General features: G+C 38.7%; 1 protein-coding gene across 2 annotated transcripts in view; it reads left to right on the forward strand.

The window, feature by feature from the left end:
• LOC135263145 (cGMP-dependent 3',5'-cyclic phosphodiesterase-like) overlaps positions 1 to 16,880 on the forward strand; it is a 68,247-nt gene extending 51,367 nt beyond the window's left edge. The window contains exons 14-32 of one of the 2 annotated variants that reach the window (XM_064350811.1): positions 1,400 to 1,511; positions 2,051 to 2,090; positions 2,226 to 2,289; positions 4,139 to 4,220; positions 5,112 to 5,177; positions 6,625 to 6,799; positions 6,988 to 7,100; positions 7,307 to 7,384; positions 7,973 to 8,083; positions 8,208 to 8,278; positions 9,246 to 9,368; positions 9,895 to 9,982; positions 10,090 to 10,137; positions 10,498 to 10,572; positions 10,742 to 10,841; positions 11,489 to 11,601; positions 12,228 to 12,266; positions 12,634 to 12,740; positions 13,143 to 16,880. In XM_064350811.1, the coding sequence (XP_064206881.1) occupies positions 1,400 to 1,511; positions 2,051 to 2,090; positions 2,226 to 2,289; positions 4,139 to 4,220; positions 5,112 to 5,177; positions 6,625 to 6,799; positions 6,988 to 7,100; positions 7,307 to 7,384; positions 7,973 to 8,083; positions 8,208 to 8,278; positions 9,246 to 9,368; positions 9,895 to 9,982; positions 10,090 to 10,137; positions 10,498 to 10,572; positions 10,742 to 10,841; positions 11,489 to 11,601; positions 12,228 to 12,266; positions 12,634 to 12,740; positions 13,143 to 13,371 (1,834 nt within the window). In that variant the 3' untranslated portion in view covers positions 13,372 to 16,880. The remainder of the gene's footprint in view (positions 1 to 1,399; positions 1,512 to 2,050; positions 2,091 to 2,225; positions 2,290 to 4,138; positions 4,221 to 5,111; positions 5,178 to 6,624; positions 6,800 to 6,987; positions 7,101 to 7,306; positions 7,385 to 7,972; positions 8,084 to 8,207; positions 8,279 to 9,245; positions 9,369 to 9,894; positions 9,983 to 10,089; positions 10,138 to 10,497; positions 10,573 to 10,741; positions 10,842 to 11,488; positions 11,602 to 12,227; positions 12,267 to 12,633; positions 12,741 to 13,142) is intronic. The other variant, XM_064350812.1, reaches the window with a different exon arrangement.
• The last annotated feature ends 129 nt before the right edge of the window (positions 16,881 to 17,009 follow it).

Below are 17,009 nucleotides of genomic sequence, written 5' to 3' on the forward strand. Positions count from 1 at the left end.
TGCAGCTGATGAGAGGTTTGTATCTTGCAGTGTAGCCTCTATAATTGTACTCTCAAAGTCTTCTGCATAGAGTGGCATATGATATTTTCACCTCAGCCCTCTGGAGACGGCTGGTGTTATCACTGACTGTTATTTTAGGGTTTTTCTTAGGATTCGTCTGTCATCACCTGCAGTTGTCTTCCTTGGTTGACCTGTATGGTGTTTATTTCTGAGTCCACCAATGGTTTCTTCTTTTTTTTCAAGACTTTCCAAACTGCTATACTTGATATACCCAGTTTCAGCGCTGGCTTTCTTAATGAATTCTTCTTCAGCTTACTGATTAGTTGTTTTGCAGCCATAGGTAGTGCTCTGGTCTTCATGGTGGCATATGCCTTCTAAATCAAAATGCAGTTACCACAGATGCAAATAAATTAGACAACCAAGACTAGACTAGACTCTTTTATGTGCAAACAATCAATACAAAAGGAAATCCCTGAGGAACAATTGACACCTGTTAGTTATCTGTTAACTTCCTTTTACACTGCTGAAAATGAGGGCACAAAAACAGCTATTTCTGTGAAATGGTAACATACACAGATGTTAATACCATGTAAAGAGCTGATTGTATGTACTTTTGTCTCATATTAATCTTTTGACCTCAAATCTAAATGCTACAAGTATTGTGACACCAGGTAGGTTTGAGTTTGAGCGCTGTCCACCAGGGGGCATCGCTGGCCCCACACACAGGTATGATAGCAGCTGTAGCTCATTGTAATCATTGCAGCTGCTGTTGCCCATGATCTCATTATTGGGCCTTATAAAAGAGGCCTGGTTTCTAGGCCTTGGTGGACTGATGTGCGGACTGATGTGCATGGTGGTCCCTGGTTCATTTGCGGCTGTTCTTTTGTGACTTTTTGTTTGTCTTTCTTCTTTGAGTTTTTAGTTGCTCGATTGGCCTTTTTCTTGGTCTTGGGAGGTTTGTCATGATTTTGAATCACCTACTGTTTTACTACCAAACAGCATGACATCAAAAAAATCATCTAATCAGTCAATATGAATGACTCTAATTCCTCATTCATTCTCAGATTATACAGTTTCACTGTCTAAATTCAGGATGATTCTAATGAACACATTTAAAGCAATAACATTTAAGCAATGGATATTGATTTGATCCTTGGAAATACTATGTGAGAGGAGAATTAGCAATTTTACAATGTATTGCTCTTTTTTGTTCACCAAGGTATCTTGCTCCTTTTGTTTTTTTCTTGGTTATTCACAATTTTCAATTCTCAGTGTGCTATATTTGTAACTGTAACTTCTGACTCAGTAGAGAAACATTGCCCTGTTATGGGTATAAAAAAAGAGTTGGACAGTTTTAGAAGATCTGAACAAAAAACAATTGTGTTTTTCCTGAGTTCAGGTACTCTCAGATGGATGAGTGGAAGATCCAACACTGTTTTCGCTACACATCTCCAGTGCTAACCAGCACATTGGCCTTTCAGAAAGAGCAGAAACTCAAGTCGGAGTGCCAGGTAATAACAACCCTATCCTTCACCGCACTTCGCCCTTCTAAAATATAACTATAGCATTCGACCAAGTGATGGTGGTCCAGTCGATCCAATGGCACCAAGGTTAGATTCAGAATCAACGGTTGGATTCAGATCAGACTTGACTGCCATTTTTGTTAGTTACCATCTGGAAGTTGACACAATGAACTTGTGATTGATAAGTCATCTGTATCTCCTGTGTTTGTGCACTGTGCAATATGTAGAATTTTAATCCACCCAGGTACACCTCCATCTGTATTTTAATTCCACAGTTCACCCAAAATCACTTCTGTTGATTCCAAGCTCCACCAATTTATCTCCAACTGTCCATCTCACAGTCCACCAAGATGCACCTTTGTCTGTGTGTTTACTGCATACTCAATTGAGATGCTTCAGTTTCTCTATACCCTTACACCCAGATGTGTAATAACTTCACCTGACTGTCTACCCTATGCTCTATCTAGATACACACACCTATGCCTGCCTATCAGCCATGAGTCACCAGTTTTTGTTTGCATTTGTAGGCATTGCTGCAGGTTGCCAAAAACCTCTTCACACACCTTGGTATGTAAGGCATATGCATTATTCCCTGTCTGATCTCCCCTTCTCCCTTGCTCAGTTATACCTGCTTAAGCTGTGGCTGAGAGGTGAAACTTTAGAAGGTGATGTTTTGGGATCTTTATTTGTGTTTTCCTGCAGACGATGTGTCCGTGTTGCTGCAAGAGATCATTGTGGAAGCGCGAAACCTCAGCAATGCAGAGATGTGAGTGCAAACTTATCTCCTGTGAACCAGAAACTGTCACGGAAAGCGCAAGTGTCACAGATTCTATTATTTTTGCTTTTTTTTTTTTGGTAGTTCTCTTTCCCAATTTTATTTATTTATTTGCCATTTCCGCGAATCACACTGTTTCCATGATATTTCGACTGTTTTGGATGATAACTGTCAACCTTTACGTAGCCTACAGTGTTATTTGTATAGGCATGTGCATTTTTTCCTTGTTACTGTTGCTACAGTTGCACATGTTATTTCAATCATTTCCCCCTCTCTGATTTCTTCCGCTTTTTTCCAGTTTACTGTGATTTTCAACAGCTCTGCCATGACTGCTCTATGAATTCAGCCATGTGATAAAGCATAATTATTCTTTCTGCTGGGTCCTTTCTTCCCTGATCAGTTGATTTTATCAGGAACTGGGGAATTTTAGATCCTTGTGTGGCATCTGTTTTGAGGGCAGAACTACTGATGTTATGACACAAACACCCCCTTCAAATGAAGGGTGCGTTGGCATGAATTAGAGCCAGGGCTAATTATTAATGGCTCTGCCTGGAGTCGTAGGGAGAGGAAGAGAGAAAAATGTACTTTTAAAAGACCTTGGAGATAGACTTGATTGATTTGTCACTGCACAAGTGATTGAACAAGAATTTTTTTTTTTTTTTACCATTCCTGTGCCATTTATGTACAGTGTGTTTTAACCTAAAAGTAAAAGTAAACCTAAACTTCAAATAAAAGCTTCACAATGGTCTAAATGACTTTGTAGACATTCTGAAGCACCTAAAATAAATTTGATCAACAGAAAAATATCTCCCCACCTAAGAAAACACCCTAAAGGTTTTCACACACAATTTGCCTATTCAAATGTTCCAAATGTACAGAGATAAAAAAAAACAAAAATTAACTATAAAATGGGCATTCCATGGCCAAATCGGGACCTGCAGACTGAAACCAGTTCACTTTATGTTTATAATACTGCTTCTTCGGTTCACTTAGGTAATGAACGTGAGTATTTTACTGTTACTGACCTTTGGCTTAGCAGTAGTATTTTCATTCAATGTAATTATGTTGCTGAAGAATCAATTTTCATAAAATCACTATACAGTATATTGTTTTCAAGTCTGTAGGTACTTTTCCATGTGAAAATCTATTTTGTCTGTTTATAGTTGTAGCAGTTGGTGTAAAATGCTCATGGGACTTGTGGAGCATAATACTGAACTTTTACTGGAGGATTTATTTTTGGAAGAATGGCTTTGCCAGAACTTTCTCACGACACGTATTCTCAAATGAGTCACTAGTTATCTCACATCCATTCCGTGCGATAAATTCTCCAATAAATGTTTTTACACTTTTTACTGCAATCAACAAAAGTGGAAGTGTTCTTTTATGTTAACAAATAGTCTTATGACCCACCCCCTTGGTTGGGGATGCTGTGGTATGAGGTGACTCAGTAAAGGTCCTGATCTTTTCCAGAAGCAGTCTTAGTCTTCATCGTCTTCTCATAGCCACACTACCATACTGGATAAATTCCAAAATCATGAAATCTGGATCCCTTTGAACTAATTCCATTGTCTTAAGCGTCTCCTTACACTGCTGTCTCTGGGTAACTGAGGTACCTCACTCCAAGGTCTGACCAAAGTGCTCCAGCTGGGAATCAATCACCTTTACCGTATAGCACTAGGTTTTATTTCAGCTCATCCATTGATTCAATCCAGCAATACTCATGGTTCAGATCCTGACTCACAGATTAATTGATTCTATCTGCAAATTAGTAGTAGTAGTAGTTGTAATAATAGTAGTAATATGAATTATTATTAAACAGTGTTCATCTCTTTTCTCTCAGCTGTTCCGTTTTCCTCCTGGACCGTGTCAGTCATGAGTTGGTCGCCAAGGTGTTTGATGGTGGTCTTGTGAATGAAGACGAGGTGTGTTCATTCGTTGAATTTAACCTTTATACCCTTCACTGACATGATGACATTATGTGCCATGCTGTCCATTTACAGACAAACATGCTATTCTTATGCCAGTTTATTTTTTTTTTAAGTCTCAAAAATCTCGAGCATATATTCCCAAGTTGTGTTATCAATGGTAATCATATTATTTTTATACCCTACAAATGAATTGGCCAGATGTGAACATAATTCTTCAATAACATCTCTAACGTTCCCTGTGTAGTACAATATTATGTGTGTGTGTGTGTGTGTGTGTAAATACGAATGCAGGCATGGAAATACAGTATATTGTGCATGTGTGCATTGTGAGCCACCCAGCTGTGCAAGAACAAGACAGCTTGGAAACAGAGACACTGCACTGGAACCAGAGCTTCAAGTGAAATATCTTGGTGATTTTTATTTAGAGTAGACTTTAAGGTAGACTGGAGGAAAGAGCATTGGTGAAAAAGATCAAGGAAAATATAAGCAGGGCTGGAAAAAACTGCCAGAGCACTGCTCCACCTCTGCCGCGACTCAGCGTCTTCTAAATCAAAGGGAGATAAAATGAAAGAAACCACCAACAAAGGTTCTGTGCTTTGGTTTTGGCTGCAGGAAGGTGCCCAGTGGTTAAGAGTTAGTCCCCTTCAAAAGTATGTCCACCTGTTCTCCTCTCTTTAAAAAACAGAGTACATGAAAGCCAGTCTTTTCCACTGATGGTGATTAAAGGCAATAAAGTCATCAGAACCTTTGTCAGCTCATTACGGCCTCCGCTGCTTACCACACTCACGGCCAGCGATTTCTCCTGCCTCTTCCGCCCCCGCACCTCTGCGCTGTATTTATTAAGAAGGCCGTCGGACGTAATTATAATTGGAGACATAATTGCAGGTGGAATTTTCCCCCGTGCTACATGTGAGAACCTCTCCTGGGTGCCGTACCACCTTCCTTCAGCAGGTAGGGTCCTCCCCAGCTGAGGAAACATGTCACTGGGGAAACACCTGGCCTAAGGGTCTTTGTCAGGGGAGTGCCAAAACATCTGTGGAGGTTGGTGTGTCACGCAGTATGTATGTACAGTTTAATGGAAATGCATTGGGATAATTGTGTCAAATTGGTTTTTTCTCTGTAGTCTCTACTAATGAAATTTTCATTTTCAAATCAAACAAAGACTAGGTAAAATTCAAAATGCCTTCGTTTATTTCATGTGGTTTTCTGAAACAGACATTGAACTATATTACAACAATGCTATTCAATGAGTCAAGTCCCCCTAAGTCAGCATAAGCTTTGGGACAAAAAAAGTTTCAAAAGATTTAATTACTTGCAAGCCTAATCTTTCTTTGCATACCATTTACATTTGATGACTCCATAGAGTCTGTGGCTATGTTTTGGGTTATTGTCTTGCTGCATGATAAATCTCTGTGGAATTAATTTGGTGGCATTTCTCAGATGAAGTAGTATATCGAGGGTCGAGAGCAGTCCCTCTTTCTCCGCACTTTCACCTTTACATCACTCTGGTAAAGGGTTTTCTTTGTCTCATCTGTCCATAAGGCTTGTTTCCGAAATTCATCTGGCTCATATTTGTATTTTACTGCAAATTCCAATCTTTCCTTTCTGTTCTTGGTGCTGATGGGAGATTTTCGTCTGGAAGTATGGACTGTGTACAGTACGTTGGCTCGCTCAGTCTTCTGTGCACAGTGTCCTGCAGTACCTTTACCCCCATGTATGGAAATCATTGGAAATTACTTAATGACAATAGGATTTTTTTCATATCTTTTATAATCATCATGTCATCACTTTCTGATATCTCCCACAGATGACCTGATCAATGGTGATTCCCAAGTCTTCCAGTAGTTAATTTCTTCTGTAGAACATTCCATATTGTTGACTTTGGAATACACAAACATTCTGCAATAGCTCTAATTGATTTTTTCTTTAGCTTTATCCTCACAGTATTTTTCTTGGTTGTTATATTCAGTTCACTGGCCCTCATCTGCAGTTTTCATGTCTTGCTTGTAAAGTGGACTTTACCAACACTTCCAAAGGATATAACCCATGCCCTGACACTCACTGCTTTGCATTTATAAATAATTACAGTAATATAGTAAATCTGTGAAAATTGTAACAACTTTCCTAAATTTATGTTCATTTTGAATAAGGAGACTTGACACATTGAATGCCATTGTTGTAATACAATTCAATGTCAGTTTTTTAAAAAAAGAAACAAATGCAGGCAATGTGAATTTGCCTCATAGTCATTGTTTGATTTGAAAATACCAATTTGATTAGTACAGAGGAAGAATGACCAATTTGACAACTGCCCCAATACTTTTGACTAACTGTACCTATGGATGTGCTTGTCTGTGGTGATGCTATAATGTTTTGTGCACATTCTTTCGTCTTACAGAAGGAGTTTCGGATCCCTGCCGACCAGGGAATCGCTGGACATGTGGCCACCACAGGGAAGATCCTAAACATAAAAGATGCCTACTCACACCCGCTCTTCTACCGGGGCGTGGATGACAGCACAGGGTTCCACACCCGGAACATTCTCTGTTTCCCTATAAAAGATGAGAACAATGGTGAGTCTATGTACTTACTGATATAATTTACAATTATCTCATTCCATGGCCTGCTTTGTGTCTGTCATTTAGGTAATACAGAGCTTCCCCTGTACTCTGACCACTGCTCCACACTGCTGCTCTGACCACTGCTCCACACTGCTTCTCTGACCACTGCTCCATGCTCTCTCTTCTTTTACTTGGTACAGAGGTCATTGGAGTGGCTGAGCTTGTCAACAAGACCAATGGTCCATGGTTTAACCGCTTTGATGAAGACTTGGCTACGGCCTTCTCCATATATTGTGGTATCAGTATTGCTCATGTACGTCTATAAAACCTATATTGATTTTACTGCCTTTACCTCTGACAATGGTTATATTAATAGAAATATTCTAAAAAATGAGTGGTTAATAAATGAGTACATCTGAAGCCTCTCTCAAAGCAGTGGCATGGCCTAGCATCCATTATTATAATAATCCATTATTATGCGTTGATAGCAGTCTCCTCATTATTTGTTTTACTCAACAGTCTCTGTTATACAAGAAGGTCCATGAGGCCCAGTTTCGAAGTCACCTTGCTAATGAAATGATGATGTACCACATGAAGGTAAAATCCTCTGTCAGTATTCCTCTCAAATCTCTGAATGTGTGCCATCGCCCACTTTGGCAAACAAATATTCAATACAGTCCTTACATTAAGGTAGAGCAGCACTTGTCTGCTAGCATTAAGTGTAGAACATTGGCACATGGCTGTCCTTCACAAGGCCTCCATCACATCAATAGAACTGCAGTTCATATCCACCAGTAAAACAACAGACCGAGAAACCACATAGCTTCATCAAAGCAACAAAGCATTTAGTAACTAATATTTTTTTGGTGCCATCTCTGAACATTTTCTTCCACCTTTCATGACAGCATGGATGAATGCAGGACACTTGCAGGTCTTGGTACAACCAACATGTCTATTATGATGGATTACTCACCTTGATCATGGTCTGCATTCCGCACAGACTCGCCCATCACTCACATTTCTCAGAGTTTCTGAGAGTTAATAATGAGAGGTGAATTCTGTAGGCAAAGTTAAGCTCTCCAGACATCTGCAAGACATCAATCAGACTTAGATATGGGGTGGGGGGTCAGACTGTCTCCTTGTCTGCTCATTGTGAGCATTAATGACCACAATGATGTGCCCCAGGTGTCAGAAGAGGAAGTGACCAAGCTGCTGTCCACTGGGTTTGAGATGCATCCCTGTTTTGCTGAGTTCAGCTACACACCACGCTCACTGCCAGATGAGAGCACACCCCTGGTGAGTCCTGTCCCACATGTGCTGCTGGACATTGTGTTGCTGGACGTTGATTAGTCCGGGAGTGGTGTGTGTGTGTGTGTGTGTGTGTGTGTCCTCCCTAATCTCTCCCTCCTCTTCTCTCCAGGGTATTCTCAGCATGTTTGAGGACATGGGTTTCATCAGCACCTACAAGATCAACATGCACACTCTGGCCCGGTCAGGATCTGAAACAATCATACGCATATAAGCACACACACACACACACGCACCCCCACTATGTAAACACACTTGCGCATACAATAGCGGGATATGTTTTGCTTCCCTCTGAATGCACATTACACAGTAGGTTCTTGGCTAAATGTTTTCCTTCTCTCTGGATCATACACTCGTGACAGGAAGACAGACTTCACCTTTGTCATCCCAGAATTATTTCTCCTTTAAATACCTGCTCTGATGCACTCTGCAGCTTCTACTATTTTCCTGTCTGACAATGAAGGGCGTTGGGAGCAAATCCTGCATATCGGATAACATTAGTGAATCCTTTAAGGCATTCTCATGAATTATATAGTGTGTCAATAACCTGACAAGACCTGTCAAATGCAAAATACATACTGCATTACTGGGAAATTACTTAACTCCCATACTGAAATATAAAACCATGCAAATTGGTGCCATTATAAGGTTACTTTGTGTATTCTATCATATTGTCGTTGAAGCCCAATAGTAATAAAACGTGTAGATATGCAGTGCCGTACCAAGTTTTCTTCCATAGAATTATTTGGTTTGTGATTATTTGCATATGTTCGCTGTGGTATGTGATTATGTATCACATCTACAATGTATAGGGTTTGTTACAGTTATAACAGGTTACTGTGTTTGTAGAATGACACTGCTTGCATTTGGCTGATTGAGTGTTGCATGCAATGATGTCTGTAGTATTGTCGATTTAGTTGTGCCTGTAGGTGCAAGTCTTAGGCAGTATTTTTCAGTTTTTCATGCTTGGTATAGTTCATCAGAATTCTCAACAGAGGACAGCAGAAACCCTTTGGGGCATTCAAAACAAGATGTGACAAAGTGCCAATCTATCTAGCCGATATGAAAAATAATGTGGTTGACAGGCTGAATGGCCCATTCTAATTATCAACAAACGTATTCACTTCTATATATGTCTATTTCCTGGAAGGTTCTGTCTGATGGTGAAGAAGGGCTACAGAGACCCCCCATACCACAACTGGATGCACGCCTTCTCTGTCTCACACTTCTGCTATCTGCTCTGCAAGAACCTGCAGCTCAGCAACTACCTGGAGTAAATACATTTACTAGATCTTCACTTTCATATTTCAACATGCACTGTCTTTTGTGACTCTCGGCAAATATCTTGACTGAGCACATTAATATGAAGCACAGTTGCACTATGCTTCCAATAAAAATGTGTCCTAAAAATGCTGACATCTTTTAAATGTATAGTGTTTATTACTATAAAATAATCTAAACTATTCATTTTTTTAAATGCCAGCAGTACTATGTATCCAATGAGAATTGGTACTAAAAATGCTGGAATCTTTTAAATGTGAATCGTTGATTATTACACAATAGAAATGTGATCATGAGCAGTGTGACACCAACAAATGACACCATTAACTCAGTGTGATTGACAGTTCTCTGAGCTGCTGCACTTGATGTCATAACATTTATGGAAAATGTTTGGGTTTACTTTGTCCAAGTCAGAGATTGTACTCCAAACATTTTCAATAAATTTAGTTGTGGTTTCTCTGAGGATTGTAAAAATTAATTTGTTTGAGTGTAATAATTGGAATGTTTGTTTCCTGCAGTGACATTGAGATTTTTGCCCTCTTCGTGTCCTGCATGTGTCATGACCTGGATCACAGAGGAACCAACAACTCCTTTCAGGTGGCATCGGTGAGGACTCACCCCATCTGTTGTTTCCAGTGATATTATTCACAATTTATTAAAAAAAGAGTTTGTTTTGAATTTTGTGTATTTCTCTCCTGTCTACTGCTCTTCAGCAATCTGTATTGGCTGGCCTGTATAGTTCAGAGGGTTCCGTCATGGAGGTAATGCTCCCACCTCCGACACAAATTGAGATAGCCAATCACGTAACACGGTGCATTTGTCGCAAACATGTGTAGTAAATGGTTCTTTGTGTTCAATGGAGTGTGATAATGTTAAATCTACCGTTGCAAGTGAAAATAGAATTCCGATGTTCTTCCAGGTTTCACAGAATGCTGTGTTGCATACGCATATTTAACACCTGAAATAAAATCATGAATGCTGCATTTTGGTCTAGTCCAGAACTCATATTACATGCTTTTGCTGCAGAAAGGATCAGATTTCCTATTTGATTCTGCTGCCATCTAATGGATAGTTACCAAGCTACAGTTTTACTGTCTGACAAGATTTGTTTATCTTGGCAGAGACACCACTTTGCACAAGCAATTGCTATCCTCAACACCCAGGGATGCAACATCTTTGACAAATTCTCAAGAAAGGTCAGTACAAGATGCAGGGCAGGTGATACAAAAGAGGGAAAAAGAAATAAACATTTATGCACAAACATGCACCATTTTACTGTGGTTCACATTTTTTATTGTGGTTCATTTGCCTTTGAAGGAATGTGAACAAGGCTGCCACTCTTCTTGTGTTGTGTTGTATTATCAGGATTACCAGAGAATGCTGGACTTAATGAGGGACATCATTCTGGCTACAGATCTTGCTCATCACCTGCGCATTTTCCAGGACCTGCAGAAAGTGGCTGAAGGTCAATTTCAGTAGCAACAAGGTTTTATCAAGACCAGAAACAAATGAACATACAGCTCAATCAAAATCACTAAAGCATTTCTTATTTGATGATGTGAAGATGTTAAATTAGTTCAGTTTCCCCAACATGTAACATGTCTGAATGCTCACAAATGTCATCTGAGATTGGGAGCAGAGAGAGGGATTTGTGCAGTCAGCTAAACAGGAAGTAGCTTTGAAGGTCATTTTTAGAACTACATATTGGTTATTACTCTGGGTCATTGGGGAACCACTTACTTTGCAATAGCCAATCATGAATGCATCAGGACCTCTGCTTAAGCTCTCATATGGGAAACATTGTGTAGTTTAATTCTAATAGACTTGATCTGTTGAGATTTTATAGAGCCGTTGTTACTTGAGTGTCTGATTTTAATATGATGCTGATATAACCCTTAGGAAGTAAAGATAGACTGGGACTCACAAAAATGTGAGAATCAAAATATCAGTGCATATTCTGAAGCTCGACCAGCAGAGATATGTTGTATGTTGGAGGTAAGGTTGCGGAGATGTAAGCAGAGGGTCAGGAGGTCTGCACAGCCTAGAATAATTGTTTTATCCCCTCATAGATGTCCTTTCTCTGACATCTCTGTTGTTTCTGTTTCATCGCAGAGGGCTACAACCCAAAGAACCGTCACCACCACAGCCTCCTGCTCTGCTTGCTCATGACCTCCTGCGACCTCTCCGACCAGACCAAGGACTGGAAGACGACCAGGAAGATTGCAGTAAGTGAGACTACGTCCTGGCCGCTGAGTCCTCAAAGCCCCTTCTGTATATTAGACATTGATTGATATTTATTTTTCATATATTCTTTTTGACAAACTTTACAGCCGTGATGACAGGACACATGAAAATCTTATTCCATTATAAATTTATGAGGCTAAGTGAATGAACCCCCTACTCTGCATGTGTCTGCATGTGGTCTTGGTCGTTATGCACCAAAATGTTTGACAGACATGATGCACCAAATCAGCTGGTATTGCACAAATAGTACAAGTAACACCACTTGGAGGAAGAGATGACACAAATTCTTAAAGAAACAACTGACAAGACACATGAGCCCATGAGCTTTTCTGAATGAGCACTGCTGCCATAATTCTGCCATAGCTCTTTGGTCCGTTACCATTTGCACCCAAAAGTGCATTAAAATGCATTAAAAGAACAAATGTAAATGCATACTGACATGGCTAATGGTATTGGCACATGACCTATAATTTGAAATTGCGTATATTCTAAATTTGTTTCCCAGTGGAATATCAATTGCACTAAATATCCTTCCATTTATTTGTTGCTGATGGGTCTGTCACCTAGATGCAGTCCATGTGAACTAAAATGCATTTTCTTTCTATAGGAACTTATTTACAAGGAATTCTTTTCTCAAGGGGACCTGGTGGGTACACTGTGCTTTTCTCAAAAGTCATTTTTAAGTAGAATTGAGTATTGTTCACATTATTCTTTTCGACCGAAAAACTGTAGTTTCCCAACATGGTGCAGTATTGCTTGAATCAACTGATAGATTAACTCAACCATCATCCTCTTTTCTGTTTTTGTTTTCTTACTGTAGTAGGAGTTCATGTATTTGGCAATTTTTTTTATTTAATTTTTCGGTTAACAGCAGCTTCCAACATAATTAGCATGGATCGCATGCAAATGACGTTCACGTAAATGATCATTTTATCCTAGTGTGTTGTTAATAAGTTAATATATGTGTGCTTTCTTGTTCTTTGAAATCTGTGTGCTTGCATATGCAACTGCAGGAAAAGGCTATGGGGAACCGCCCCAGTGAGATGATGGACAGGGAGAAGGCATATATTCCTGAGCTGCAGACAAGCTTCATGGAGCATATTGCTATGCCCATCTACAAGTGAGAGGCCTACACCATGACATAGCCATCCAATGGATACACATTGTATTTAGGTGTATTTGGACGTCATAGTTACTGCTGAATACTGAATAACTTTTGTCAATGACAGTGACAATCATTTAATGTAGTATAGCAAAGAAAGGGGAAAATGTAAGAATACTGTCTGTGGCTCAGTGCTGAGCAAATGAGGATGACCCTGATGATAATGGTGTTGATGATGAGATTATGGTGCTTTCCTAAATGCAACCGCACATACAAATTTTATCTGTGCCTGCACTGTAAAATGTTTTGCGTTAAATCAGAGCACATTTTACACTGATAGAGTATACATTTAAACTTTGTTAGAGCTGACTTAGCACTGAATGTCTCTCTGCATCCCCGTCCCCTGTTCTTCTGAAAAAGGCTCCTCCAGGACATTTTCCCCAGGTCGGCAGAGCTTTACGAGAGGGTGGCGGCCAACTGCGAGCAGTGGACCAAGGTTTCCCACAAGTTCAACATTCGCGGATTGCCTAGCAACAACTCGCTGGATTTCCTGGATGAGGAGTGCGAGCAGATGCAGGAGCAGGAGGGCAGAGATGGTCCGCGGGCAAACGGCTTCACAGAGAATGAAGGGGACACACAGACCCCATGACCAACATGCGCACAAAGACATCATAAAATATGTATGTGCAGCAATCTGTAGCGGCATACATTTGTGACAGAGAGAGACAGTTTCCATTAACCGCACAGACATTTTGGAGCCACAGTAGTGCTAATAGCAGAATGTTGTTGCAGTCATTGAAAGTGGGTTGCCTGGAGGCACTGCGCTAAGATACAGGCATCTGTGAAATATTTTCTACAAACACCCTGTGAATACTGTTCATCAATGTTAACTTTAACAGGAATAATTCTATGTGCTCTGACAAACTGTGGTGAAAACTTGTTGACTTTAATGCTAATTCTAGTGCGGTGAGTACAACCTGTTCAATATTTTAAATTAAGAAAATATGCTGCATGTAGGTTATTTGTATTTTATGTTTCATCTAGGGGATACATTTTGAACACCACCTTCTCATTTCATTTTACTTTTCATTAAGTTCTTTTGCAACAAGTACATTTGTCAGTTTTGATATTGATCTAGTACTCTTAAAGGTATGGCATGTAAGTTTGTTTTAGAACACTTTTGTTCAGATTTGATTATATTTCCGTATATCTAGTCGGAAAGCCTCAGGCACTGAAATCGGCCACTCAAAATTTCACTGCGCCAGAATCTTAACAACCAATCAGGACCGCTCTCTGCAAGGAGGCTTCCCTACCTGCCTGTCAATCCTGTTGTGCAATCACAGTGCTGCCAGAGCAGGCAGGATGGGGCTACACAGATAAGAGCAGAGCAGAGATAGTGCAGAGATAGTGCTAAAGCTAGCTAGCTAGTAGAAAACGATAGATTGAGATATATCTGATGCAAACAGAAATAAATCTAGCTCTCTCTTGCCCATTTCTCTAAGCTTACACACTGCACCTTTTAAATGAGACAGTGTGACAATCAAGCATCTGTATTTCATTCTTTTTACTCCAACATTTGTGCTGCATGTGTAGGCCTACTTTTTCTCTCATGCCTATCATGCACACAAAAACCTATAAAATGCTGATACAAAGATGTTGGGATTTTGTTAATGGACAACCCTTGGCATTATAACTAGTTTAGTAAAGCACATTTCAACATGAAAGTACTCTACATCAATTTTATAAATCATTTTAAAGTGGATTGCTTTTTTTGTGATTACATAATCATACTGAAAGAATATGATTGTGACAGAATATGACTAAGTCCCTTTAAGAACATTGAATTATCATAATAACAACTTTGGGGTGTTTATGTAATGCCCACACTATTCTTTGACTGTTAAATACATTTAAAATACACACACAGTAAGACAGGATATCAGGGTGAGGAAATAGTGCTCTTATCTAGCAATGCAAATGTCTGTAGATTTGATGAAAGTGGTTGTAAATATATTTTTTGATGATGGCTGTAGGCTCTGTCATTCTGAAGTCAATCTTACATTATGTATGGAATATTGGCTTGCCTTACCATGTCTGACCTGCCTTTGGATTGAAAGACTCTGTGTTTGTATATATTTGCATTGGTACAGTATATGTTGTTTAACATTGACTGGAGAAAATACATACAAATGTTCTAAAAAAAAGCGCTTAAGAATAGAAAATTATATTTATTTTTTCTTATTTAAATCAGCATGTTGGGAAGACTTATCAGTATGCAACACAGAAGAGACAAACAGTAATCAAGGCCTTTATCAATACGATTAATACAAGACAATACACAGATTACGGTGAGTCCAGTATTCTGGTGTTTAATTCCTATTGAGGAGTATACATAGATATTTGATAATATTGCACATGTAGTGGTCATGTTATTGTAAATTGTGGATAAGTCATGATGTTGCACCTGCTGTGCTCAGTGTGATCATAAGTGCATATGGGTATTTGACGATATTGCTCATGCCGTGTAACCATGAGTGCTCTTATAATTATGTGAAGATTAGTGTGTTTACACAGGCCATAGTCATTTAAGTAGTAATGTCAATATATGTTTCAATAAGAAATGCAAATACAAGAAATATATTTGATTATATGTAAAAAAAAAAAAAAAAACATTGTCAGATATTACATATATAAATTATTGCCACTTTCATAAAAGTGGCTCTGCATGTACTAAAAACATATTTTATGCATCTGATCATATATGGAAGTGTCAATAATTATAATAATAATAATAATATATTAAATATATTCTGACATATATTAGATGTTACTTGTTTTCGTCTCAAATTTTGAGATATTTCTCTAAGGAATGTCTTCTGACACCTCTATAAATGCTAAAATTGCATCCATTAAATCATAAAATTACTTTCTTTATATTCAGGACCTGCCATGTATACTATTTAGTACAAGATATAAAAAGACATTCAGAACATTACAAGACACAGATATGAAAAAAACATCAATTAAATACATTTGCTATATCATGTATTCAGTAATCTTGTTAAGAGTTGGGAATGGGTAGGCCACTTCCTCTTGTGGCTACAAGAACAGATACATGTTCCTGCATTGCCTTTCTTTGCTCTCAAGGGCAGCCATTCTTTTGGAAAACTTTAAATGGAGGGAATGTCTGGACTGGCATTGCATTTGTCAGCAAGTCAGCCTTATAATGCTTTGTAAATGTTGCAAAGTACAGTCTTGAAGCACTTTAACTGAGATTCCTTTTGAAATACTATGGGATTTAAACGTTTCCAGGTCCAGTTTGGTATTTTCCATGTGTTATAATGATAGGTATTTCCGAGAACAACCTTGGGTGTCCTTGAAATTAAACTCAGATACTTTGAACTAATCTTGCATATCCCTCCATGTGGTTTCAATCATTGTTTGAGGCTTATGCTACTTCCTGTCTTGTTTCCTTCTGCCTTTTCATTAATGCAAAATGCTAACTGCATTGGGCGTGACTTAACTGTGGATACTCCAGTATTTGTAATAGTCCATTTTAAATGTGCTCATTTGTACGTGTTTTTTTATTAAATACATTTGGATTTGTTTCCCAGTCCTACCAGAAAGGGGAGGCCATTGCCAGTGCCAAATATGTGATATGTATTTAATTTCTCTTAGTCTTATCTCAATATATATCAGGGGTATATTGACATTTTTCAAATACTTTTTCATTTCTTCACAGGGCTTTTTCCTATGTGATTGCACTGCTGTACCTATATGGTTAGCATGTCATTGTACCTACTGTTGTTTGATTTTTTCTGCTTGATTGGGTTTTACAGTTCACCAACATTCCAAAAGTGAAAGAGAAACGTTTTCAGGGATGTCCAAACATAATTTTTCAAGATCCGGAATTATAGCAATTCACACTAAATATAACATTTAATTGAAAAAACTTTGATGACTAACACTAAGGACTTTTCCAGACATGCAGAATGTTTTATTTCTCTTTGATATTGCAAATAAGTCTGATTGATGTCTCATTCTGTTATAATTTGTAAATGTTCTTTCTGTTGATGCTGTACAGGGTGTGTGTATGAATATTTTGTGCTCAAACGGACAATGAACAAAGCAACTTAATAAAAAATTTCACAAATTGAATGATATTGCATGTATTTGGTCATCTAAATCTGCCATTGAAAGTATTGATATCAAAATGAGGCTAACAAACAATATTGGTTATCTTAGCTCACACAAATTAATCAAGCTCTATTCAAACCAATGCTACCC

Source organism: Anguilla rostrata, chromosome 9 (genome assembly GCF_018555375.3).
Source record: "Anguilla rostrata isolate EN2019 chromosome 9, ASM1855537v3, whole genome shotgun sequence".
Taxonomy (NCBI): Eukaryota; Metazoa; Chordata; class Actinopteri; order Anguilliformes; family Anguillidae; genus Anguilla; species Anguilla rostrata.